At 40.7% G+C, this 25,776-nt stretch overlaps 1 protein-coding gene across 1 annotated transcript in view; it reads left to right on the top strand.

The window, feature by feature from the left end:
- Positions 1-2: 2 nt before the first annotated feature.
- The window catches only part of Lrp11 (LDL receptor related protein 11), a gene marked incomplete at its 5' end in the record, with an annotated part of 43,472 nt that continues 17,698 nt past the window's right edge, over positions 3-25,776 (top strand). Inside the window, 5 exons of the mRNA XM_033763165.1 lie at positions 3-60; positions 8,501-8,658; positions 19,506-19,647; positions 19,908-20,033; positions 21,071-21,277. Of these exons, the coding sequence (XP_033619056.1) occupies positions 3-60; positions 8,501-8,658; positions 19,506-19,647; positions 19,908-20,033; positions 21,071-21,277 (691 nt within the window). The remainder of the gene's footprint in view (positions 61-8,500; positions 8,659-19,505; positions 19,648-19,907; positions 20,034-21,070; positions 21,278-25,776) is intronic.

Raw genomic sequence — 25,776 nt, forward strand, 5'->3', positions numbered from 1 at the left:
AGGGCGGCCTCCGACCCGTCGCCCTGGTCCAGGCCACCGCAGGGGCCTCGCCAGAGCTGGGTAAGCGCGCTCGCGCTGGCCCGTGAGAGTCCCGGGTTCAGCCCTCCAGGGCGGCTCTGTCCTTGCTCCTATCGGGTTAAAGACCCACCTGAACAAGACCGCTGAGCTTCCCTTCCTCGTTTCAAGTTATATGGGCTGCCGGTGACCAGGAAAGTGGCTTAGGAGTGGTGCCTGAAAACCCCGGTAGATTGACAGCCGTGGCTCAGTGGGCTGCTGCTGAAATTTTTCGGGGGTGGGGGTGGGGGATGATCTGAGAGATTAACCGAAATTGGATTGTAAGAGGAAGAGAAAAGCTCAGAGAAAAAAAAATTTTAGTCTCAGTTTTATAATGCATGGCTTTTGTCAGGTAATTGCAGAAACAAAATCTAATTAAATGTGAAATTGCTCCTAATACCCACTTCTGTCTCTTGTCATGGCAAGAGACGTGGCAGTTCATGATTCTTCTTCTATGATTTGGCTTCATCAGGCAGAAAGGAAAAGTACTGTTCGATTTGATAAAGAGTGAAAAAGAGAGCCTTGATTTTTGGATGAAAATAACGATTTGAGGCATGTCTCTTTTTAGAAGAGCTAAAAACAATGCAATTGTATGATTTTACTTTCTGAGGGTGCTGTAAATGAGTCGGGACACAGGAGGCACACAAAAAAAATTCTAACAGTTGGAAATTAATGTCCCTGAGTGAATGAGACCCTTGACTGAGCTCCCTTGCAATCAAGCTGAATGTGTCCCCTCATACTGGGGGTGGCTGATTTATAATGACATGAATGACATCATTAGAAAGATCGGGGAGCAAGACAGTCACTTCCAGCTTCTGGATTCCCCATGAGAATCCACCCAGAAGGGTCAGGAAATCTCTGCCCATGATGCTCTGCCTCCCTCTCCTACCTCCACCTGAGCGAGGCTCACATGGCACAAGGCTACCTTGCAAGAACTTTGGGCCAGACACTGGGAAAGATCCGTGGGTTCCTCTGAAGCTGGGGCAAACAGCATTAGCGCTTGGAACCCCACCCGCACCCAGCCACCCTGAGCCCTGCCCCCTGTTTACAGCATTACCCTTCCTCCCTGCCCAAATGGCACCCAGCAGCAAAGAAACAATCTCTTTCCCCTTGTTCTCACTGCTTATCTGGCAGAAACTAACATTACAAAGGAGCTTTCCTGTAAACCAAGAATAAGGGAAATAAATGGGGACATTAACAGCAGCAAGTTTGGGTTATAGCAGTTTTCTGATCGCTTTTTCTCCAACTCCCATCTTTGTCCTCTTCTGTAGGGAGAGTTTGTCTTGGGAATTATGTTCTGTACATATCTTAAGATAAGAACAGGCGACTGCTGGTGGTCTCCTTTGTGGGAGACCAGTTCAGCCTTCTTCAGGTGCCCCACAATGTGGAAATGCTGAAGGCGCAGCCCCCAACCCCACTGCAGGGGCTCCCACCACCTATTCTGCAGGGAGAATGCAGGATATTTATTTCCCTGTGTTCTGGGATTCCTTCACCCAGATGTTTAACCTGTCCTTTAGGCTTCTGAGACTCAGTTTTGCCTTCTTGAGTTCTTTTTATCCTGAATCTCAGAGCATGTGGGGTTGGAAGCTCGAAGAGAGTGAAAATGCTTTCAGAGAAGTTGTTATGAGGTCCAAATAAAGGATCACAAAGAACTAGGGCAGGATCAGATGGGATACACTAGCACAAATTTATAGCTGAACCCACCGGCCTATTTATTGCCCACATTTATTGGGTTTGGTGTGAGGAGCCATTGTAAGTGCTTTCTGTACATGAACTCATCTGTCCTTACAGTAGCCCCGAGATCCAGGTTCTGTTATATCCCCAGTGTTTACGAAGGCTTGTAGAGGGAAAGCCACTTGCTGGAAGGCCACACAGCAAGTGGATTATGGAGCTGAGTCATGGAGCCGCTCTTGTGCTTTCTCCATCAGCTTCTGCCAATCTGCAGCCCCTGGGCTGGGCTGTAGCGGGTGGTGGAAAACTGCAGGAATGAATGGAGGGTACTGGAGAGATGCTGGGTGGATGAATTGTTTGAACCTGGCTGCTATGGCAGACGGAGCAGAGCAGGGTGCTTAGAGTCCTAAACCCTGGGTATTAGACCCATCTGCTCCCCCTTATGAGTCCTTGCTAATGCCCTTGAGACTTGAGTGCCTATTTGCCTTCTGGCACAAATTGTCATGATGATCAAGGGTGCACATGTCCACGGTATTGTTATAGGACCCTGGTTGGAAGGTGCAGGAGGACTGGATGGTGTGATGAAAGTGAAGCATTGTGGGAGAGGAAGTGGGAGGTGGAAGCCAGGGTAGTTAGGGTCTTAGAGGAGCTGTGAATTTAACCGCCCAGGGCTCAGGGACCAGAATTCTCATGTTGTTTGCATGAATAGCTTGAAATCCAGTATATCTGGGAAGAATTTGGGAAATCGGCCCTTCCGTGTTAGAGAAAGTCAAAGCCTCTAAGTAGAGCTCTGCTCTCCCCTCTGCAGAGCACCTGCTGCCCCCAACACCAGCCTCTCTCATCTGTTCCAAGTGCAAAGGAAGGACTGGACCTTTGAGGTCAGGTCAGGGCTAATCCCGCCCCAGCTGCCTACCAATATCCTGTACTTTCTCACATTTTCTTCTTCTCCCCTTTGTGTCATAAATAAACAATTCTATTTAATAAGTCATATTCATATAACTAGTTGGCGATGTTGAGGGAAATACATTTAGACCTACAATTCTAAACAGTTTTTTTTAAATAAGCCCCTGTTTATTCCATAGATAGGAAAACTGAAAGATAAACCTGCTCTTACATACCGTATCTGGGAAAAAAAATAGCTTTCTAATCCATTGAAGAGGATATGAAGGAAGAGGACAGAAAAAAATTGTGTGTGTGTGTGTATGGACTTGAATGCCTGCTTGCCTTCCAGCACAAGTTGTCATGAAGGTCAAAGGTGAACATGCTTTATGTGTATATAAACTTCTTGTCAAGAAGCAAAAGGAATTGCAAAGAAGAGTCTGATAAAATATGAAATAATTATGAGTCAGAAAAGCAAAAACCAATGGCCAAAGGGCATGAGCAAATAGTTCCCAAACAGGAAGTGTGGGTGATAAACTTGAAACAATTTTCAACTTAGAAGTAATCAAAGAAATGTAAATAATGTCAGTCTGTGCTTATTAGATAGGTAAAAATAACCTTATTCAACTTAGCACACGTGGAAACTATGTACTTTTACATGGTTACTGATAGTATAAACTGGTACAACCCTCTGAGAAATCAATTTGGAAATATATACCAGAGTACACTAAACTATTCATTCTTCTGAAGCATTTTTCAGGAAAGTGATCTGTGCTAATAAAAAACATTAGCAAAAATAAATAAAAAGTATAAGCAAAAGTGTATTATTTTTGGGTTTTTTTGTTTGTTTTTTGGTACCAGGTATCAAACTAGGGACTTTGTGCTTGTGAGGCAGTTGGTGGAACCACTGAGCCAAATCCCCAGCCCTAGAGTGTATTTATTATGGCATTATTTATAATGGTGGGGGGAAAGTTGGCAACAAGATAAATGTCCAGTAGTTAGGATTAGGAAATTAAAATAATAATTTTGAAATTTGTGTGATTACATGGGCAGTGCCAGGATGAATGAGTAAATATTAACAGAATATATCAATACATTAATAGATTCAATTCTGAATGTAAAATTATATCTATAGCAAGAGGACTACACTTACAGTACCTCCAAGTATAGTGGAAAGAACATTTGAGTTAGAAATATTTAGGCTGATACTACCAAAACTGCTATATACATTCAATGCAATGCCAATTGAAATTCCAACACTATATTACACAGAACTAGAAAAAAAATTCAAAAATTCGTTTGGAACCATAAGAGACCTAGAAGAGCAAAAGCCATTTTAGGCAACAGACACATGGCACCAGGTGTAACAATTCCCAATTTAAAACTATACTACAAAGCCACTGTGATAAAAATAGCATGGTACTGGCAAAGAAATAGGCCTGAGGATCAGTGGAACAGACTGGAAGACACAAAAAGAAATGCAGATGTACTCAGCTACCTCATCTTTGACAAAGGAGCTGACCATCCTCAGTGGAGGAAAGATAGCCTCTTTAATAAATGGTGTTGGAAAAACTGGATGTCAACCTGCCGCAGATTAAAATTAGACCCTTATCTTTCGCCATGCACTAAATTAAAATCCAAATGGATTAAAGATCTAAATATTAAAACAGAAACACTAAACTTGCTGGAAGGTAAGTTAGGCAGAACTCTGCAAGACATTGGTATAGGAAAAGACTTTATGAACAAATCCTCAGTAGCACGGGAACTAGCAGATAGAATCAACAACTGGGATCTCATCTTACTAAAAAGCTTCTGTACTTCAAAAGAAACCATCAGCAGAACTAAGAGACAATCTACAATGTGGGAAAAAATTTTTACCAGCTGTTCCTCAGACAAAGGACTATTATCAAGGATATATAAAGAACTCAAAACAATCAGTCCCCCCAAATATAAAGACCCGATTCAAAAATGGGCATCCGAAATGAACAGACATTTCTCAGACAAAGAAGTAAAAGCAGCAAGAAAATATTTGAAAAAATGTTCCACATCATTGGTCATTCGAGAGATGCAGATGAAAACAACACTGAGATTCCACCTCACCCCACAAAGAATGGCTGCTATCAAGAAATCACACAATAACAAATGTTGGCAGGGTTGTGGGGAGAAAGGAACCCTTCTCCAGAGAAGGAGAACTCCCCATTGTTGGTGGGAGTGCAGACTGGTGCAACCACTATGGAAATCAATATGGAGATACCTCAAAGAGCTTGGACTGGAGGTTCCATTTGACCCAGCCATCCCTCTGCTGGGTATCTTTCCAAAAGAACTAAAAGAATCATATCACAGAGAAGTATGCGCACCCATGTTTATAGCGGCACAGTTTGTAATAGCTAAATCTTGGAATCAGCCCATTTGCCCATCTGTTGGAAACTGGATAAAGAAGACATGGTTTTTTCTATAAAATGGAATATTACTCAGCCATAAAGAATGAGAAAATAGATTCATTCATAGTAAAATGGATACATATTGAAGATATACTCCTAAGTGAAATAAATAAATCACACATGTGTAAGTACCGAATAGTTTCCCTGGTGTGAATAATCTGCAACAATGCATAAGATTCTAATAAGATTACTGACATTTAGAAATGGGAAGAAAGGAGCTAAAGGTGTAGGGAAGGTGGGGTGGGTAGGGGAAGAGTAAAAAGGGAAAAGAAAAAAATGTGAGAGAATGAAAAGATGAAAATAAAGTGTTTGTAGATGGGGAGGGGAGGAGGGGGTGAAGGGAGGGCAGAGGTAAGGGGAAAAAATGAGAATCAAGACTTGTCATGTAGAGGTACAAGATCCCAACAATGAATGTAACTGTACTGTATCCCTAAAATGTACCAATAAACTCAATTAAAGCTGAAAAAAAAAAGAAATATTTAGGCTGATCCATAAGCCAATAAATTGATCGTGTGTTTGTGTGTGTGTGTGTGTGTGTGTGTGTGTGTGTGCTTGTGTGTGATCTTAGGGCACTAACTTAGCCTTCTGAAGCTAGGTTCCTCATCAGTAGTATACAGATCATAACCCTATCTCGGAGATTATTAGTGAAAGTTAATGGAAGTTATGCCTATAAATTTAGCATAGTGCCTGAAACAAAAGAAGTTACCCAGTAAACGGCAGGAATTATAATTAATATAATCACATATGGTCATTAGCATTATATGGAAAGAGTAGAACAACATATACCAAAAACAGTTATGATCATATTGGGGTCATAGGTAAGTTTTTTCTAAAGTGTTAGATTTTAAAAAACGCATGATGGTTTTTACTCATATATCTGGGCTTCTTCCCTCAGTCTGGCCCTACTTCTGTTCCTCACTTGGGATCCTTTTTAGTTTCTTGGCCTGGTTTCTCTCATTTGTGCCCACACAGCAGAGACCCAGATCATCTTCCTTGTCACGAAGGCTCTGTTCCTAGGGTGTTATGAATAGGACCACTAACAATATCATTCTTCTCTGGATAAAATCCCGCCTTAAATGCATTCTATCTAAATTATTGCAAGTGTTATTTTACCTCTGTAGGTCTTACCAATGGTGTTTAGTTTTCAAAAGAAATCAATGTCTTCATAGTACTTAACATAGGTTTATTACATTTTACAAATGAAAATTCAAAATTAATTACATTTTCCTTGTTCTTTAAGCCATTGTTAAGTGGTGGCGTGTCCTTTTCCTGTTGTTATGTGTTTATGTTAAGGGTAGAAAGGCTCTGCTTATTGTAAAATACATTTCACAGTGTAATTGACCTGGACCTGAACTGAAGAAGCATTATCTCTGTTATTTCAAATACATCAGAGGTCAATTGAGAGGATATGAGGATTCACTAGGTTCATAAATCATATCTTAAATCTGTTTTAATAAAAAATGACTACGAGATTTTTCTCTCAGGAGAGGCAGGATTAATTAGTTTTAGAATATGTGGGATATTTCAGCACTTATTCGATTCATGTCAAATTTTTGAGATAAACCTTTTGAGGGATTTTTAAAATTATTATTAGTGTGCGTTCTTTATACCATATTTTAGTGTGTCTACTTAAAAATAGTGTTTTAACTGGCACAGTGGCACACACCTATAATCCTGGTTACTCAGGAGACTGAGGCAGGAAGAGTTCTAAGTTGAAGGCCAGCCTGGGCAAATTAGAGAGACCCTGTCTCAAAAATAAGTAGAACTAGAGATAAGTCTCAGTGCAAAGGCCTTAGTTTCAATCCCCAATACCACAAAAAATGTATAGTTAATGCATATCTGTCAACTATAAAACAACTGCTGAATTATAAGATATTTATTTCCCTGAATTATGAAGTGGTAAAGTAGTCTGCAGCAATTGTGAACCTTTCAGAATCAAAGGAAAGGTCAACATTCTAGAGCAGGTCTATTATGATGTAGATGTCTTGTTTCTCTTAGAGTGGGAGAATTGGAATAAAGACATCAGGCTCTCAGTCTTTCCTCAGAGACTAAAAAGACAGAGCAAGTTTCTTCTTAGGCAAGGAGTTGTTGACTAGGCTCATTTCAATCCAAGTTACTGATTTTATTAGCCAGCTTTCTTGCCACTTATAACAAAACACCTCACAGGGAGAAAGGCTTATTTTTGGCTCCCAGTTGTGGAGGTTCCAATCCAAGACCAAGTAGCCCCATTGCATCAGGCCATTGTCCAGGGTGGCACGTCATGAGAGAAACTTGTCGGGGAGCAAACCACCTACATCGTGAAACAGGAAGCAGAACAAAGGGAGGGCCAGCCAGGATGTCACAATCCCCTTCAAGGGCAGGCCTCCCATGTGAAGATTCTACCACCTCCCAACAGTGCCACCCGAAGACCAATCCTTTATCACGTGGACCTTTAGAGGACATTAAGCGTGCAAACTATACTGTAAAAAAAAAAGATGGGGTTCATCTTCTTGAGGCAATCCTATAACTTTAAATTATTAGCCATATTCTAGAGCAAAGGCAGAAATAGAGTCCACCAAAAAATATATATGCACACCTCAGCAGTTTTCCATACTAATAAATGTCTGGAAGCTAATGGCCTCCACTTTGAATTCCTTTTGTAACCACAGAAGCCAAAGGTAACTTGTATTAATTAATCTCATGGTGTATCAATAAATTTAAAATACACAAGTTTTTCTTTCTCTGATGTATACTTTTTTTGACAGACTCTGTACATACGTTTTGCTCTTTTAGGACATCTTAACAAAAACTCTCATAAAACTGAATCTGTCATAAAAACTAGTTAGTAGGTTCTCTAAACCTCTGTATTCCTGGGTGAGAAACTAGAGTCCAGAGAATTTCCTTATAGACTTTTATTTAGTATGGATCCAAGATTGCCTTAACTTTCCTAATGTAATATATTTCCCCTCTGTTGAACACTCCATATCACTCTTATTTTGAAAACTTGAAGTTAAGAAAAAATAAAATATATAAAAAGTAAATTTGGTCTTACTGAGGTTAGTTTTAAGAATCTTTTTAAAAAATAAATTCATTTACTAGAACTTTGAACTTCAGTCATTTGTTCACTAAAACATTCATTACAGAAATTAAAACTACTTCTTTTACTTTACACCTTGGTGGACCTCAGCACATTGTCTTGTACCCATGACTTTGTCCACAGCTATTGTTAACAGTTGACACTCCATGCTTCCTCTTCTGTGTGTATCATAGCCAAATTCTATATTCACTACATATTGTTGTTGTTTATTTTGTCAAGAGAATAAAATAAAAGTCATTAGGAAGATAAGTTCCAGTGAATATTCACTCTTAGCAGTTCTTTGCTGGATCAAATCTATTTACCAAATAAGATAGTTCTTCATACGTTAGAAAAAAATAGGGAGCCATCTCTATTATGACTATTTTTTTTTCTTTCATAGACCAGGATGCGCCTCCACTTAGCAAGGCTGGACAGGATGTGGTTTTGCATCTGCCCACAGATGAAGTGATCCTGGATGGCCGCGAAAGCTCAGATGACCATGCCATCATCCAGTATGAGTGGACATTGCTACAAGGTGACCCATCAGTGAACATGAAGGTAATTTAGGTCACCATTGTTAATGTAAACTGATGCTTCTAGGAAGTGGTCCATGTAATGTCTTTCCCTCATTTTCCTAAAATGCCTGTGAGATAATAGAAGAGGCATGAAACAGAAAAAGTATAATATTGATTGTACCAAATCGGGACAATGAATTTTCTATGGAGTTAACAGTGGTCTTGATTGTTTGTTTTGAAGCTGGCCTCATTTTTGCTGCATTTTTCTTGACCCCCCCCCAAAAAAAATTAAAAAAAAAACATTGAAAGAAAAAGACTTATGGTTTTTTGAAGTGTTTTTTTGTTTTGTTTTGTTTTTTGGTACTAGGGATCAAACTCAGGATCTAATGCTTGCAAGGCAGGCAGTGGAACCACTAAATAAATCACTGTTCCATTTTATTTCAATGACTCAAATTACCTAAAGGTCTTATTTCTTATTTTACTTAGTTCAAGAAATTTTTGGAAAATAAAGCACATAATGAAATGATCCAGAAATTAAACAGGCAACTGGCCACCGCTGAGCTGAGAAGTAAAGACAAGGGCAGCACAGGTTCCCCAGTAGGCTCATCTGGTTGCAGCTGGGTTTGTTGTCAGTGGAAAGGAGCAGTTTGCCCTGAGGTTACCTACACATAGAGTAAGTATCAAGTCATGAGAGAAGTCACAGCTCTTTCTAGATAGGAACGTTTCTTGGCTTAGGCACATGCATTCAAAATTCATTCATTCCAAGCCAAGTGTGGTGGCACACACCTGTAATCCCAGCACATGGCAGGATCAGGCAGGAGGATTGCCACAAGTTTGAGGTCACCCTCAGCTACATCTTGAGTTCAAGGTCAGCCTGGACTACATAATGAGACCCCATCTCAAAAAACAAACAAACAAACAAACAAACCACTCTAGCTGCAAGAAGAAGGTGAGGTAATAAAACCCCAGTTTATACTCTATTGGAACCAAAAAAAAAAAAAAAACAATAATCTTCCATTTCCATTACACTGATTTAAGTATATTGATTTCCTCAATGATTCCATAGTCTTAGAATTGGACTGAACCCCTGTTCGGCATCTTACTCAGGCTCTTATCCAAATAAGAGCCCCTTCTCTAGCAGACCTTCAATGAGCTGTCTGCCCTCTGTCTCTGCCCAACTTTTCTGTGAACAAAAGCTCACTGTGTCGTGTGTCTCATCGTGTCCTGTGACATTGCTAATCAGCTCTAATTATTAGGCAAACAGGTTATACCTCCTCACTCTGTGCACCTGTGCTAGGTCTTCCTTTTGGAAAAACACTGAACACATCTTCTTTTCAGTTTGCACAAAAGGCTTTGAATGGATTTTTCAGAACATACATCATCCAGCCTGGTCTGGATATTTTATATTAGTTTACACTCTTCTTAAAAATCAAATCCCAGGGCTGGGGATTTAGCTTAGTGGTTCCACTGCCTGCCTTGCAGGCGCAAGGATCCAAGTTCAATCCCCGGCACCAAAAAAAAAAAATCAAATTCCACATTTATGCCATGACTCTTCTTGACACAGTGTTACCTCTTGTGATCCAGACACTGTCTCTACTTCTATTAATGAAATTTAATTTACATGATCTATTTTACAGGCTGCCTCATAAAAGATTCATGCTGAGTCTTCCATTGGCAGGATTACCTTCAACCTGCTTCATCTTTTTCCTTGACTGCTGTCAAGGAAATAAATGGTCACCCTTCTCCTGGGCATGTGTGCTTGATTAAACTTCCATACAGGATCTTCGTTTATCTTCCTTACATCTCAGCTTTTTGTTTTTTTTATCTACAACAGAAATAATTCTGAACTTTGCATGACATCTATCATATTGATTACCCTTCTGCGCATTGCATCAGCTGCAAGATTGATTAATATATCTTCATTGAAATTTTGAAACTTTTTATTTAGAATTTTTTTCTTTTTATTAAGTTTATTGGTACAATCTAGGTATACAATACAGTTACATTCATCATTGGGATATTGTACCTTTACATAATAGGTCTTAATTCTCATTTTTTCCCCTTGTCCCTGCCCTCTCTTCACCGCCTCCTCCCCTCCCCATTTACAAACACTTTATTTCCATTTTTTCAGTTTCTCGTATTTTTTTCCTCTCCCTTATTACCTTTCCCCCATCCTTCCCACTTTCCCTGTACCTTTAGCTCTTTACTTCCTATTTCACATTATTAATTATCTCATTAGGATCCTGTGTACTATTATAGTTTTCCACACCAGAGAAACTATTCGGTATTTCAGTTAAAGAAATCTCTGTATGAATGTTAAAAATAGGGAATCCTAACATAAAACTAAAAGGGAAAGTAAAAGAGAAAACGCAATGATGTAAGATTAAAATAATCCCTAATTCTAAAGATGAAAATGGTCCTTTAACATATTTAAATTGCTTCTTGCTCTTGTAGTCTTATCTTAATTCTTTTTTTCATTATTTAGAGAATACTTTTTAGTTTCTGTAATCAAACCCATGTAGATATGACCTTACATATTTAGTACAATGCATTACCCCTGTACAAATGGAAAAATAAAAATAAAAAAATTAACATTTGTAGACCAGTATGGCTGTCCATTTCTGTACAATGCCAACTCAACACAGTAAATTGGGATAACTTTTTTCCAAAGTAGACAGCACCGTTAAAGTTTCCCAAAATTCAATTTATATATATATATATGTATATATATATATGTATATATATATATATTTATGTAAAAAGACTAATAATAGCAGTATGTTATGCATTGATAGCAGCAACAGCTTTTCCAGGTTCTGCAGTCATCTGAACACAATTATAGACATTCAGCACATTCCATTAAACAAAACAAAACAAAACAAAAAAACAAGAAAAGAATAATATCCAGAAAAGAGCAAAGTTCTGTTGCTATTGTGGTACCTGGCACCATTTTTTTTTTATTAGCATCTTAATCATCATCTGGAAAGAGAACATTCTAGATGAATATCATTAACTATAGCTCTGATGAAACGTGGTTACTACTATGCATCATAAAGCAGGTAAAAGATATTTTACATTCATAGAGGTATGATACAGTACCGTCCTGCATCAGTAATACTAGAATCAGTTTTGTTTGAAATTTGCTTTGTCTTCAAATAAGATTGCTACCCCTGTTTTTTTCTGGGCTCCTGTCACATGGAGAATTGGTTTCCATCCTTTCACTTTCAGTCTATGGACTTCTTTTTGCACTAGGTGTGTTTCTTGTATACAACATATTGTTGGATTTTGCTTCTTATTCCATTTTGCCAGTCTGTTTCTCTTGATTGGTGAGTTGAGGCCATTGACATTGCTGGTTATAACTGATATGTACTGATTATTATTGACATGTTATTGGCCTTTTGTTGACTCTTTTTACTTTTTCACCTTCTCCTTTTAATTTCTTGCCTTGCCTATTTGATTTGCTCTGTTGGGCCTCATGGTGTTGTTGCCTTCATTGTCTTTTTCTAGGATCTTGTTTAGAATTGCTTGTAGTGCTGGTTTGGTATTCATGTAGTTTCTCAGATGTTCTTTGTCATGGAAGTGTCTTATTTCCCCCTCCATTTTGAAAGAGAGTTTTGCTGGATACATCAGTCTAGGTTGGAGGTTGTTCTCTTTTAGTACTTGAAATACCTCACTCCAGGCTCTCCTTGCCCCAAGGGTTTGTGTTGAAAAGTCTGCTGTGATTCTGATGGGCTTTCCTTTGTATGTGATTTGTTTCTTTTCTCTTACTGCTTGTAGTACTTTGTTCTTCTGTTGGGTTTCTGGGGTCTTGATTATTATATGTCTAGGTGTAGATTTTTTTTTTATTGCAGCTAGTTGGGGTCCTATATGCCTGAGTTATCTGAATGTCAAATTCTTCCCCTCTGTTTGGGAAGTTTTCGGTCATTAATTGTGCGAATAACTTTTTAAAGTCATTTGTATTTTCTCCTGCTACTTCATGTATTCCTATCAGTCTTATGTTCTTCTTTGCATCATCTAGGAGTTGTTGGATCGATTTCTCATGATCTCTTACTGCTTTTAAGAGACCTCTCTTTTCATGGTCACTGACTGCAATCTTTTCTATATCTGAGAGTCTATCGTCGCATTCTTTTATTCTGTTGGGTACACTTTCAATAGAGTGTTTAATCTCCTGGATATCTGTTTGAATCTGTTTTATGGATTCCATTTCTTTCCTATGTTAGGCATTTATTTTTTCCATTTCTTTCTTATGCTGGGCCTTCATGGCTTCTATCATGGTCCTGAACTCATCTATTTTTTTGTCAGTTTCTGCTCTAGAGTCTCGAATCACAACTTCCATTTTGCTCACTATATCTATAGTTATCTGGGAAATTATTTCTGTTTTGAATTTTTGTAGAGCCTGATTGATCTGTTTTGTTACTTCCTGTGCTTTGAGTTCAGGGTGTCCTGGTGGTTCACTATCGGCCTTTTCATCCTCATTTGCCCTACTGTTTGCCATTGGTGAACTAGAGGTCTGTCTTTGTGTCTTGCTTAAGTGTTTTCTCATTTTTATTTTTGTTGTTGGGCTGTCCTTGGTTTAATCTCTGGGTTGTCACCCAAATCTTCCTGATATAGTTGCACCCTAGCTTCTGTGTCTCTAACAACCCACAGACATTCTCATCTTCGTAACATAGAGAAAACAGCTCATCAAATCAACCGCAGTGCTTTACCCCATCTGATATAATCAGCAACACCTTAAGATCAAGCACAACTTGGAAACTGACCACCTGTGGTAGTCACTAGTCTATCACCCTTAAATCATTTGAATTAAATAGAAATCAAGAAGCAGTCCAGAACATGTCTGCAGTGAACAAAATTTCAGTATAGTATGTTTACCATTTAATGGCTCAGACAGAGTGAGGACACAATACCCCTGATCTCAGTTAGCTGATGGCTGAACCCCATGACACTGACTGACCTCAGGCTGCAAGGCCCAGATTGAGTTTCCCAACCTTCTGAATAGTTGAACTCCACACCGTTCTACTACATGTTTCCCACTCCTTTTCTGTAAAGATGTTCAAAGTTGGGAACTCAGAAAAATACCCTTGATAACCACCTCTGCCTCTGCAGAGTGGGTCCAAAGACTGGCACAGTCAGGAGGTCTGATAGTGGGGGGGGGTAAGGGGAGTTATGGGGGTTCAGGGGTGCCCGCCCGGCTACCTTCCTGGCACTGGAGCAATGGCGGCTTGACCGGGAGAAGGCGTGGCTGTCCTTCCCGTGGTGGATTGGGGCGCAGACTACTTCCCAGTTGCTGGAGCGAAGGCGGTAGGCCGGAAGAAGGCGTGGCTCTCGAAATTTTGAAACTTAAAGTTGATCCAGAAGGATGGACAGGCTAGATGTACTGCTAGAGAGCCCCCTGCAGGGGATGACACTGTCACTTGGCACCTCTGGGATGTATTTGTTCAAGCAGCTGCGAATGAGCCTCCATCATGTTCCAGCTTTTTATACTTGTTACTAAAAGCGTGATTCTGTGAGTAATGAATGCATAAATGAGTGCTGAATAAAAGTAATACTAATGATTCTGTATTTAATTTTTTTGAAGATATTCATTAAGGAGTGACAAAATTAGGTAGGTCAAAAATATTTTAAATTTTAAATTAGGTATAGGACAAACCTTTGTGCCATCAAGAAGACACTGAACTGACTCCTTAGTCAGCTGTATAACCACAGTGGTGGAGAGATATAAAGTTAAAAGGCTGTCGTCCAAGTGACAAAGCCAGCATTATGAGAGCCATCGGCTACCAGATCGGGACTCTCTTAAAATGGTGTACATGACCTCAAAAGTAAGCATTCATCCAGTACAACAGCATCATAATCACAGCACTGTTGCTATGCATCAGTCAGTTCTAGACCATTTAAAACCTATCTGTGATCCTCAGAGCAAACTCACATGGAAGTTTAGCCCATTTTGTGGATTAAGAGTGTCAAGAAAAATTGTGAAAGACTTTGAGATGGGCAAAAAATTCCTGAGCGTGCACTTACCTTCTTTCCTTCCTTTCTTTTCTTCCATTCTTCCTTCATTCATTCATTCCTTCCTCCTTCCTTTTCTTTTGTAGTACTGGGAATTGAACCCAGAGCCCCACACAAGCTGAGCATGCACTTCATCGCTGAATTACAACCACAGCCCTTTTTAAAATTTTGTTTTGAGACAGGTTCTGTCTAGTTGCCCAGGCTGGACTCTAACTTCTGATACTGATACTCCTGCTTCAGCCTCTGGAGTAGCCAGGATTACAGGGGCACACTATCTCCCCCAGCTCTGAGTCACTTTCAGTGAAATGCTAGGGGTTTGTTAGTAGCTCCTTCAGGGTTAGCATTTACAAATTGCAGAAAAGCGTAATTAATGTAAATGACTCTCTACTGTAAAAATGAAAATACATTTTTATATATAGATGTGACTGATTTTTGACCCTGGAGAAAAGATGATTTTAGACATGACATTTTAGTGTCTGTAAATATTAACAATCTATTAATACACTTTCCATACTTATTCACAAGCTCATTTGTATCTACAAATTTATTTCAGCTTTCACAACTCCTATATGTGTCTATTCTTTCAGTCCTCTTTTGAGCCAGTTAAATATCTTATTGGTTCCCTCTTAAATTAATTAAAGTCTTTCACACATGTTTATATTATGTAAAGATCGTGGTTCTGCTTTTTGAGAATTTCCCTTTAACAGTAACTAGCAGTCCTCAGAGGTCGTCACTCTGATACCTTTAGCTTGAACAGCTGGATTTTACACCCCAAAATTTCTGGCAAGAAAACTTGGACTCCCTAATCAAATTGCCATTCTCCCTGAAAATGGTAACTGGCTGATCCTCCTTCAAGGTACAAAATGTGCTGGCTTCAGAGGTTGCTGAGAGAGGAGGAAAGTGGGATTCAGCCTTCCTTAGCAAGCACTCCAGTTAAAACTTGATGTTGGACACCTTGGTTCTTCTTTCCCCTGACTGTCCCCACCAGCCAGGGTGCTCCTTGGTCAGGATTTCTTGTGTGTCTTCCCCAGCCTCCTCTTGAGCTCTCCCTCCCTCCTGTCTGTCTCCCCTGGTCTTCACCAGCTACACAAGTTCTTCACTCCCTCTCTGTTCTGGAACAGTGAGGCCTTTATTTTGAGGTACTTTTACATCATGTTCTAGAACCTATCTTTTCAACCCAAGTAACCTAGTCCTTGGGTCCTTTAACAACAACAAAAACCCAGTGAGATTCTCACCTAAAAAGAATACACTGCCAACTTCCTCAGGATGAAGTTAACAACTAGCCTTTTTATTTAGTATGTAGTATGTGCCTAGTATTGGACTGAACACTTTGTGTTGACTAAGCATACAGAAAAGCTTATCTTCTTCATTTCTGAAGAAAGAATGGAAGAGACAGATTAGGAGTCTGAGGCAGGAAGATTGCAAGTTTGAGGCCAGGCTGAGCAATTTAGTGATAACCTGTCTCAAAATAAAAAAATAATAAAGGATTGGGATGGGACTGTTGCTCAGTGCAAAGGCCCTGGTTCATTCTTCTGTATTGTAATAGAGAAAGTATGGTAGGAGGATTGATCAGAACCAAGAAGGTGTCCACTACATGTTAAAGTTATAAATACGCTTAATAGAATGAACATTGACCCACAATACATTCTTTTTTTTTTTTTTTTTTTTTTTTTTTTCGAACTCGGGTCCCTGTGCTTATGAGGCAGGCAGCAGAACCACTGAGCTAAATCCCCAGCTTCATAATACATTTTTTTTTTTTGGTACCAGGGATCAAACTCAGGTCCTTGTGCTTGTGAGATAGGCAGTGGAACCACTGAGCTAAATCCCCTGCCCCCACAATACATTTTTAAATGCAGGAAAACACATTTTCCAGGCAGCTCATTAGATGACACCAAGTTTCATGATATAGTACATTTAAATCTAAAGTCAGAATGTAAAATATGACATTTAAGAACATGATACTGAGTATTTCATTTAGGAACAGAACAGAGATGTTTAGGGATATTTGGAATTCACAAAGCAGTGAGCTGATTAACATTCATCAAATGCTTAAAATGTTTTAATTAAGTGATTGTCATTGGGCTTTATAACCAAATGCCATAACTGGGTAGCTTTTAAACAAATTTATTTTTCACAGTTCTGGGTGCTAGAAAGTCCACAATCAAGATTCTGTCAGACTTAGCCTCTATAATTAGCAATCCTCAGAGGATAAGCTAATGTGAATAGATCTAAATGTGAGTGAATTCTGGACATTAAAGGAGACTGGCGGGATCTGCATCTGGACCCACGTTTCCCGTACTGGAGAAGAGGTAGAAGGGTGCACGGCCCAGAGGGAGAGGTTGGCCCCTTCACAAGGATACTTTGTCCTTCCAGCCCCAGTTTGGGCAAGAGGCTTCCCAGCCGACCCCACCTGTGCAGTTCAGTCTCACGCAGTCACGCTGAGCTGCCCAAGCACAGTGAGGGGCTCCCCTGCCCAGAGTGCAGACTCCGGGTGGCGCCCTCCTGTGGGTGCCCAGCCAGCTCCTAGTCTCGTGACTTCCTTGGCCTCTGGTAACTTCCTCTCCACCTCACTCCAGTGGTCACACTCAGGCAGGCCTTGACTCGGCATCCCTCTGTCCCTCTCACCCTAGCCGTACTCAGTCCTAGTCTACCTTCTCTGCTCCCTGTGTTGGACACAAGCCCCTCCATGGCTGGCCCTCCACGGTCTAAGGTGCTTGTCTGCATTCAGGCAGACCCACTAGGAAACAGCCAGTAAATACTCTTCTTACTTGTGTCTTTCTTTCTCTCCCTCTTTCCCTCCCTTCCTTTTAGTAAATGCTACAAGCCCTTTTTGGACACATTTCGGTATGTCTGTAATTTGCTACTCTATTCCCCTGTGTTTCTAAATACCAACAGACATTTAATGGAGATGTAGCCTCCTGCCCTGCTACCTCCTAGCAAGGCCAGCATGATTTTGAGCCTGAGTCAGAGCCAGAACCTGCCATCGCCCACCAGGGAATCTGCTGTCCCTTGCAGCGCTGTGGGCCTGCCATAGCTCAGCCCAGCATTGGTGCCCCTGTGGCCATGGGGAGAGGTCGTAGCTGATCCTCTGCAAGCTGCACGTAAAGGTGGGAGGGAAAGAGTTCCAGAAGATGGGGGCACCAGGCCACACCTCACTGGGGCTCGCTCAGGTCCCCTGACCACTACAGTGACCCAGACAAGAGACAATTTGAGCTCAGACCGGGTCGTAAGAGTGGATATGGGGTGAAAGGTCAAATTCTGGATATGTTTTTAAGGTAGAGCCTGTGGGACTTGCTGACACATTGGAGTGAGCTGTAAAAGTGTGGGAGCACCACAACTCTGAGGTCCCAAACCAGTTTTCCCTCATTTCATTCCTACTCATCTGAAACTCTCATCTGCTCTGACGGTTCTCAGGCTTACTGGTACTGTAAAGTTGGTGTGTTCCTCAGGATCAGTGGCCCACTGCAGGATCTTTTGGAGTTCTCTTGGTGCTGTTAGCATCCTCTCTGCCCTCTCCCCACCCTCCTCTCCCTCCCCACCCTTTTCTCCCTTCCCTTACCTCTCTCCTTCCCCTTCTTTCCTTCCCTTCCTCCTTCCCTCCTTTTCTCTCCCCTCTCTTTTCTCCTCTTCTTTCTCCTCCTCCCTCTTATGCTTTTTGCATTTTATTATTCACCTAAGTGACCTTTTCAATATTTTCTGAGTGCCTTAAGGTGATACAACGGCACAGCAGTGAAGCTGATCACATCTCATATAAGAAAAAGCATAGTATGTTTAAATGAGTTGGGCTTATTTTGTTTAGGATGATGGCCTCAAATTCCATTTTCCTGCAAATGACATGATTCCGTTCTTCTTCATGGCTGAGTAGTACTCCAGTGTGTATACATACTGCATTTTCTTTGTCTATTCTATCTGTTGATGGGTATCTATGCTGTTTCCAGAGTTTAGCTATTATGAATTATACTGGTATAAACATGGGTGTGCATGTATGACTACAGTAGCATATTTTTAATTTAAAGAAAGACCCTCTCTCCCCTACTCTCTCCCTCTCTCTCTCTCTCTCTCTCCCGTGCCAGGGGTTGAACCCAGGGCCTCGAGCATGCTAGGCAACTACTCTAGTCCTGAGCCACACCCCCAGGCCCAAAGACAACTGTTGACCTTGACAACTCTGTGTATTTTGCCACCGCAGATTCGGGGGAATGTGGGGCCAGCGGCCTCACTGGTGGGCAAAGACTACAAGGGAAATGAGCACATGGAAGCCGCCAGTGAGTGATACTCAGCGGCCCTCCCAGGAGCCACATCAGGATGGGACAGAGACGAGACAGTCCAGGGAGGACCCTGGAGTTTAGGTCGTTTTTTCAGTTACTCTTGTTTTATATTATTGGTTTTGGGGGATGAGAGAAGCAAGCATAGTAATAGGAGAGCCATTTGAAAGAGGAATTGATTGATGGGTCAGGGTTCTAAAAGTCATGGAAGGTAAGTCAAAGACTGTGAGAGACAGGTGTCAGGAAGGAGGTGGCCATGGGCCCACTGCTGGGCCCAGGAGGAGGCGGGGGATAACCGTAGTAACCGCGGTCTGCTAGATGAGAAGGAAGGGACTTGACCCCGAGTGTGGAGCATGGAGAGGAGGAGCAGGTTTGGAACAGTGGCCGCTAAAGACAAGTGGAGGGATTGTCGGTCAAGGGTGCTGCCAGCTGGGATAATATTGGATCTTGTGTGTTTGAGATGGGGCCCAAACAGCGCGGGACGGAGTACTCAGCAGCCCTGGACCTGGAGGAGAGGCAGGGGCTGGCCCTGCTCCAATGACCCTGATTTGCAGTGCTGCGGGCTGCTGGGCTCTGTGCATGGATCTCCTCCCTAATCCTCAGGTACCCATTTGTGTGTCAGGTGCCCCACCCGGGAACCCTGAAGCTGTCCCGCCTTCAGGAAGGAACGTACACCTTGCAGCTGACTGTGACCGACACCGCGGGTCAGAGAAGCTCAGACAATGTGTCGGTGACGGTGCATCCCAGGACCTACTCGCCGGGAGGTGAGAAGAAAGTCTTTCCCTCGCGTTCACCACAGCCAGCCACACCAGCTGCTCCTGGAAGGACGGTGCCGGCTGCTTTACATCCTGACTGCGTTCCATGGCGCTTCCTTTTAAAATTTGTTTAAATTTTATTTATTTACTTATTTCGGTTGTTGAATGAGAGAGGCTTTTCTATTTTATTTTTGTTTTTACTGAAAAATGAAGGCTTCTGCTCCTTCATTTGTCCTGTACTCCTGTGACTTACACTTGTCTACAAACAGGATGCTTGAACACCTGCTCGCGCTACCACTTCTTCTGTGATGACGGCTGCTGCGTTGACATCACCCTGACATGTGACGGAGTGCGGCAATGTCCTGACGGATCTGACGAGGATTTCTGTCAAAATTGTGAGTCTGCCTTTTACCCTGTCAGGCAGCGGGCTGGCGGGGGTAGAGGAGGGATGCTTGTGTTCCTAGAATAACATGGGAGCCCAGTGTTCTTTCTCTGCCTGGTTTCAAGTGTAGCTTTCTGGTGCAAAAGCTGTGCCTTAAATGGGAACTCACCCTGAGTCTCTAGTCTGAGTCGCAAATGTCAAATTTTTGCTATTTTCGGTGCCATATCAGTGCTGATTTGCATATTTTTATCCATCGCTTTGTTTATTCATTGATTTACTTATTTTGGTACCAGGGATCGAACTCATGGCCTTGCACTTTGCCAAGCAGGCGCTGTGCCACTGAGCTAAATCCCCGGCCCATCACATATTTTTAATTTTTTTTTTCCAAAGATTTTTTTTTTCCTATCCTAAAAATGCTGCAATAACATGACTTAAAAAAAAAAAAAAAAAAAAAAACTTTGGTGAATTGACATTTTGTTTTGATGGTCTTTAAAGAACCTTTATGTCACAGTGGGGTGTACCGAAGTCAGAAGTCTTGCAGTGTCATGCACATACAAGTGCCTGTGAGAAAGAGCTGCAGAAAGTTTAAGGAAGTACCTGTTTGAGGAAAGACAACTAGTCTCAAAATATAAGGCTTAGCCAGGCGTGGTGGTGCACTCCTGTAATCCAGCACTCGGGAGGCTGAGGCAGGAGGATTGCTGTGAGTTCGAGACGAGCCTGGGCTACATAGTGAGTTCCAGGTCAGTCTCAACTACATAGTGAGACCCTGTCTCAAAAAACCAAAAAAAAAAAAAAATAAAAATAAGGCTTAGGTTTTGTCTTTGTCCATTTCTTCATGTATATTCCCTGGAAAGCCAGTTACTGAAAGACAATAGAACACATGGCCCACTTGAAAACTGGAGAGAAACATTTTAATGATGTCTGACACATCTTGGATGGGTCAGTTATTTATCCCAAATATCAGTGATTTTAATCCAACTGCAAATATATCATTTTAATGGAAGTTCAGAAAAGAAACCACATGACTAACTGAGCTCTCCCATGCTTCAGTGGGCCTTGACCGCAAGCTGGTGACTCACACAGCAGCCAGTCCTGGCCAGCCGGGCAACGCAGTGCTAATCGCTGGGGAGGACTCACAGTTGGAAAAGTCTCAGAAACCCACACCCCCCAACCAGCCAGCAACCTTATCAAGCACAGAGAAGAGGAATCACTCTTCCTGGGAGAGACCAGAGAGCCAAATCAGTCCTGTGATGCCAGGTAAGGCATCTTCTGGCAGAAGAAACTCCCATGAAGAGCCTCATTTTTGGTAAATGTGCTCAGAATTAAGTTGATTAATTAACATGGAATTGGTTCTAGGATCCCTGAGATACCAAAATCTATTGATGTTCAAGTCCTTCATTCAAAGTGATGTAGTATTTACATATAACCTATGCACCTTCTCTTATATACTCTAAACCATCTCTAGACTACTTATTATACCCGATATAATCCAAATGCTATGTAAAGAGTTGTTGTACTGCATCCTTTAGGGACTAATGACACAAAAAATGTCCATGCATTTTCAGTACAGACACATTATTTTGAGCATGCACTGAGGATTGAATTCTGGGGCTCTTTCTCTCTACCGCTGAGCTACATTGCTAGCCCCAAACGCAATTTTTTATCTGAGTATTTTCAATCCAAGATTGAATGAAGACCCCTTAAACTTGGCGGGCAGGCTGCTACATATATTTGTAGATAAATTAGAGTTAGAAAGTTACAGTACTTAGTTTAGTTAATGCCATGGGTGTTAAACTTTAGGTTATTTGTAGATGAAGCAGCATAACCACTACATATTTATGTTCATCCTCTTTACCCTGAGCAAGTGAACATAAAGAAATATACACCATTGTGAAATGGTTTCCTGTGCTAATAATTCAGTGTTAGGCTTCCAGTTTAAATCTGTAATTTGAGGTTTTTCTGTTTTGTTTTTTAATAAAGTTAATAAGATTTTAAAGTCGCACTGCTAAACTGGGTGTGGTGGCACACGCCTGTAATCCCAGAACTCTGGAGGCTGAGGCAGGAGGATCACTGTGAGTTTGAGACCAGCCTGGGCTACATAGTGAGTTCCAGGTCAGTCTCAACTACATAGGAAGACCCTGTCTCAAAAGTGCCCCCAAAAAATGAAAATAAAAAAATAAAGTCACACTACTAAAGTATTACAGGACTCCATCATTTTAAACTTCTTTTATACACATTTGTACTGTAATGATTTTGTGACCTCAGAGACAAAAATACAGATTACCACATTTCCATGTGCTCTTGCTAATGTCATTTCAGAACCAAAACTCTCTATGTGTTTTATTTAAATAACCTCACTATGACAGTAACTTTTTTATTTTAAAAATTTGTTGACTGAGCTAGGTGTGGTGACACATACCTGAAACACTAGCACTTAGAAGGCTGAAACAGAAGGATCACCACAAGTTCAAGGTCAGCCTGAGCTACATAGCAAGTTCAAGGCTAGCCTGAGCTGCCTAGCGGTACCTTGTTTCAAAAAAAAAAAAAAAAATGTTGATTGTACAAAATATGGAAGGTGTAAACAAATGAAAATAATTTAAAATACCACCCTTTATTGAATAATTTAAATACTTTGATATATCGCCTTCCAAATTTTCTTGTATACTTTGTATGTTTTAAGTGCCTCTACACAAATATGTCTGCAAAATGCTAAATTATATGAAGGATTTTCTTTTGAGTTTTTTGGTTAAGTATACTTCATGCCTTGCTAGTACTGCCACCTACTGGGCATATCAGTCACTGAGTACAAGTCTCAGGATTCGTCAATTTTCTCATGCAGATTTGTAGGAGGAAGATAATTCCCACGTAAGAAACTGTGGGGGACACCAGATATCTTTACCAGAAGTGCTGAAAAGGAGAAGAGTCAGAGAGAACCGTGTCTCAGAAGCCAGAATGGGTGAATTCTTACTACATCCTAACATAGAGAGGCCCACTGGGCTCATAGGAAATTAGCTGAAGGTAGAATGGAGGCCAGATCTGGCCTTAAATTGGTTTCCTTATCTGTCAATAAGGGATCTCAGCCTGGCCCCCTGTGAGGTCCTCTGTTGAGCATTGAGTCTGTTTCAGGACCAGTCCAGAGCCTCACGCTGAGACTTTGCTCCATCAGCTCGTACCATGCTAGATATCGCCTGCCGGTCACAGCAGAACCCCAGGAGTATGGACTCAGGCAAAATCCTTTTGAAAAGTGTGCCTAATCTGCCACCAGTCAGTACACAATTTGACTCTTTTATTTTTATATATATATGTATATATATATACTTTGGTACTGGGAATTGAACTCCGGTCTTTGCACTTGCAAGGCAGGCCACCAAACCACTGAGGTAAATCCCCAGCCCCACAATTTGAAATGTATTTGTAATCTCTATTTTTGGCCTTTTTTATAATAAACCTTTGGTTTGGGCTGCAAAGATGTAGCATAGTATTTCACAGATGCAGAGAGATGAGCTGTCCATTTAGTCTTAATAACACATTGGCATTTTGTTCTTAGTTCTAATTATTAAAGCAATACAGATTTACTGCAGAAAATCAAAAAGATGTAAAAAAATGAAAACCATGTAGTAAATGTCTTCACTAATATTTTTGTCTCGCTTTCTCCTGATTACTTTTATTTGTGAGCATACATACATATTTACTCATTGTTAATGAGACCAGGATAATACTGTTTTTATTAAACTTTGATTTTTATCCATTAGGAGCATTGTCATGGGCTAGTAAATATTCTCCAAAAACATAATTTTTAAATCCAGAGGCAAAGAAGGTGGGAAGAAAAAACAGAATTTTGATAATATATTTATTTGAAAAAAGAGCCTTCTAGCACTAGTTTCTGTTTAAACAGCAGCTGTCTCTCAACTCCCCGTCTCCTAATGTCCCTAGCCTGAAATTTCATGTGAGTTAAAGACCTGGTATAATAGAAATAGATCTAAAAATACATTCTTGTTTGTGACATGTGTCTGAGGTTTAAAAGGATCATCAGTTACTGCAATGAATATAGACAAGTAAGGCTTTCTACTGCCTCCTTCCCCCAAAGGCCTGTGTTGAGGAGAAATAAGACCTGGCCCACCACAGAAACATGCATGATATACTAAGATCAATGCTAAGAATGTAGTATAAAAAAATAAAGAGATGCAGTTTCTCATCTAGCAATCACATTGAAAAAGGTTTTTTAAAATTACAGTAATGCTGGGCTGGGGATTTAACTCAGTGGTTCCACTGCCTATCTCGCAAGCACAAGGTCCTGAGTTCAATCCCCAGAACAAAAAAAAATTACAGTAATGCTCCTAGGGGTGGAAAGAAACAAGTCTCATATACTTCTAGTGGGAATACACTCATCGCAGTCTTATATAAAGTCATTACTGAACCCTTAAAACTTTGAATGCCTTGATCAATTATTCTAACCTTGGAGAATTATTCCAAGCACATTGCTAGGGATAAGATAAAGGCTGCATATAAACATTTGGTCATACAACTAAATTCCCGGGACCCTCTTAAGCCTCAGGCTGGGAAGAACACAGAGCTCCAGTGTGGCTGAGTTTGCTGGGCACTGAAGGGCACAATGGCTGGATTGTTGGTGGATGTGGTTGCAGCTGTGAGGCCTGTTTTCTGTGTGGTTCAAGTCATTCATTAACAAGGCCGTCCTCTGTTATCCACCCGGCCAGAGGAAAGAAATCTGATTTGCAGCCCTGCACGGTGCTAGAAAAGTAGTGATATGTTCACATTCACATAGGATGTGTCTTTGTGGCAACTTGAAAACTCTTGTCTAGCTAAGCAGGTCAGCCAGATTCTTTAAAGAAATGAAATAAGACCTAGGAGAATATTTGCTTTCTGAACAGAGGCCTGGAGTTCTTTGTGCTTTGCATGGGTTCTTTGGCTAAATATGCCAAAACCTCATTTCTTAGTTTATCTGCAGACATAACTAGATCGAGCTACTTTGATTTGTGTTGTATTGTAGAAAGTGCTTTAAGGATTTTTTTTTTTTAATGTTGGGACCAAACTCAGGGCCTCACATATACTGAGCAAGCACTCTACCACTGACTATACTGCAGTCCTAAGATTTTTTTTAAAAAGAGCTCCTTTGCGTACCCTAGATTTTTCATATTTCATCTTTTCATCATGTTAAATTATTTCTTTTCTTATGGAGGAACCATTTGGAAACTGTAAAATCACAGTTCTAGGAAAATAGCTTAGATCTGTTGAAGTGAGAGCACAGCTGTATAGCCTGTCTTCTACCAGCATGGTGCGAGGAACAAACCGGATTGGAAGATCAAGTGTAAAGACATTTACTTATCAAGAGGAGAATCTTCAGATGGTTATTTCCATGAAATTATTTTAAGGGAAGTAGGTCCTCTTTCATTGCCCTTACTGTGGGAAATGTCATTTTACCTACTGCAAATCAGCAGATGCCTATAAGCCTATCCATTATTCTGGGGCACTTAGAATGGTGGTCTTGGAAAAGGCATCCTCTAACTTCTACAGGGTTTCAGGCTGAAGGTTTTATAATGGAGGCCAAATATTTTTCTAACTGTGAAAGCTATATATGGTTTATATAGTAAATTCTATTGTGCTTTGTTCTTTTTTTTTTTTTATTGAGGTTATTGGTACAATCTAGGTATACAATACAAATACATTCATCATTGGGATTCTGTACCTTTACATAATAGGTCTTGATTCTCATTTTTCCCCTTGTCCCTGCCCTCCCT

This window comes from Fukomys damarensis, unplaced genomic scaffold, assembly GCF_012274545.1.
Source record: "Fukomys damarensis isolate Sample0158 unplaced genomic scaffold, DMR_v1.0_HiC HiC_scaffold_14, whole genome shotgun sequence".
NCBI lineage: Eukaryota > Metazoa > Chordata > Mammalia > Rodentia > Bathyergidae > Fukomys > Fukomys damarensis.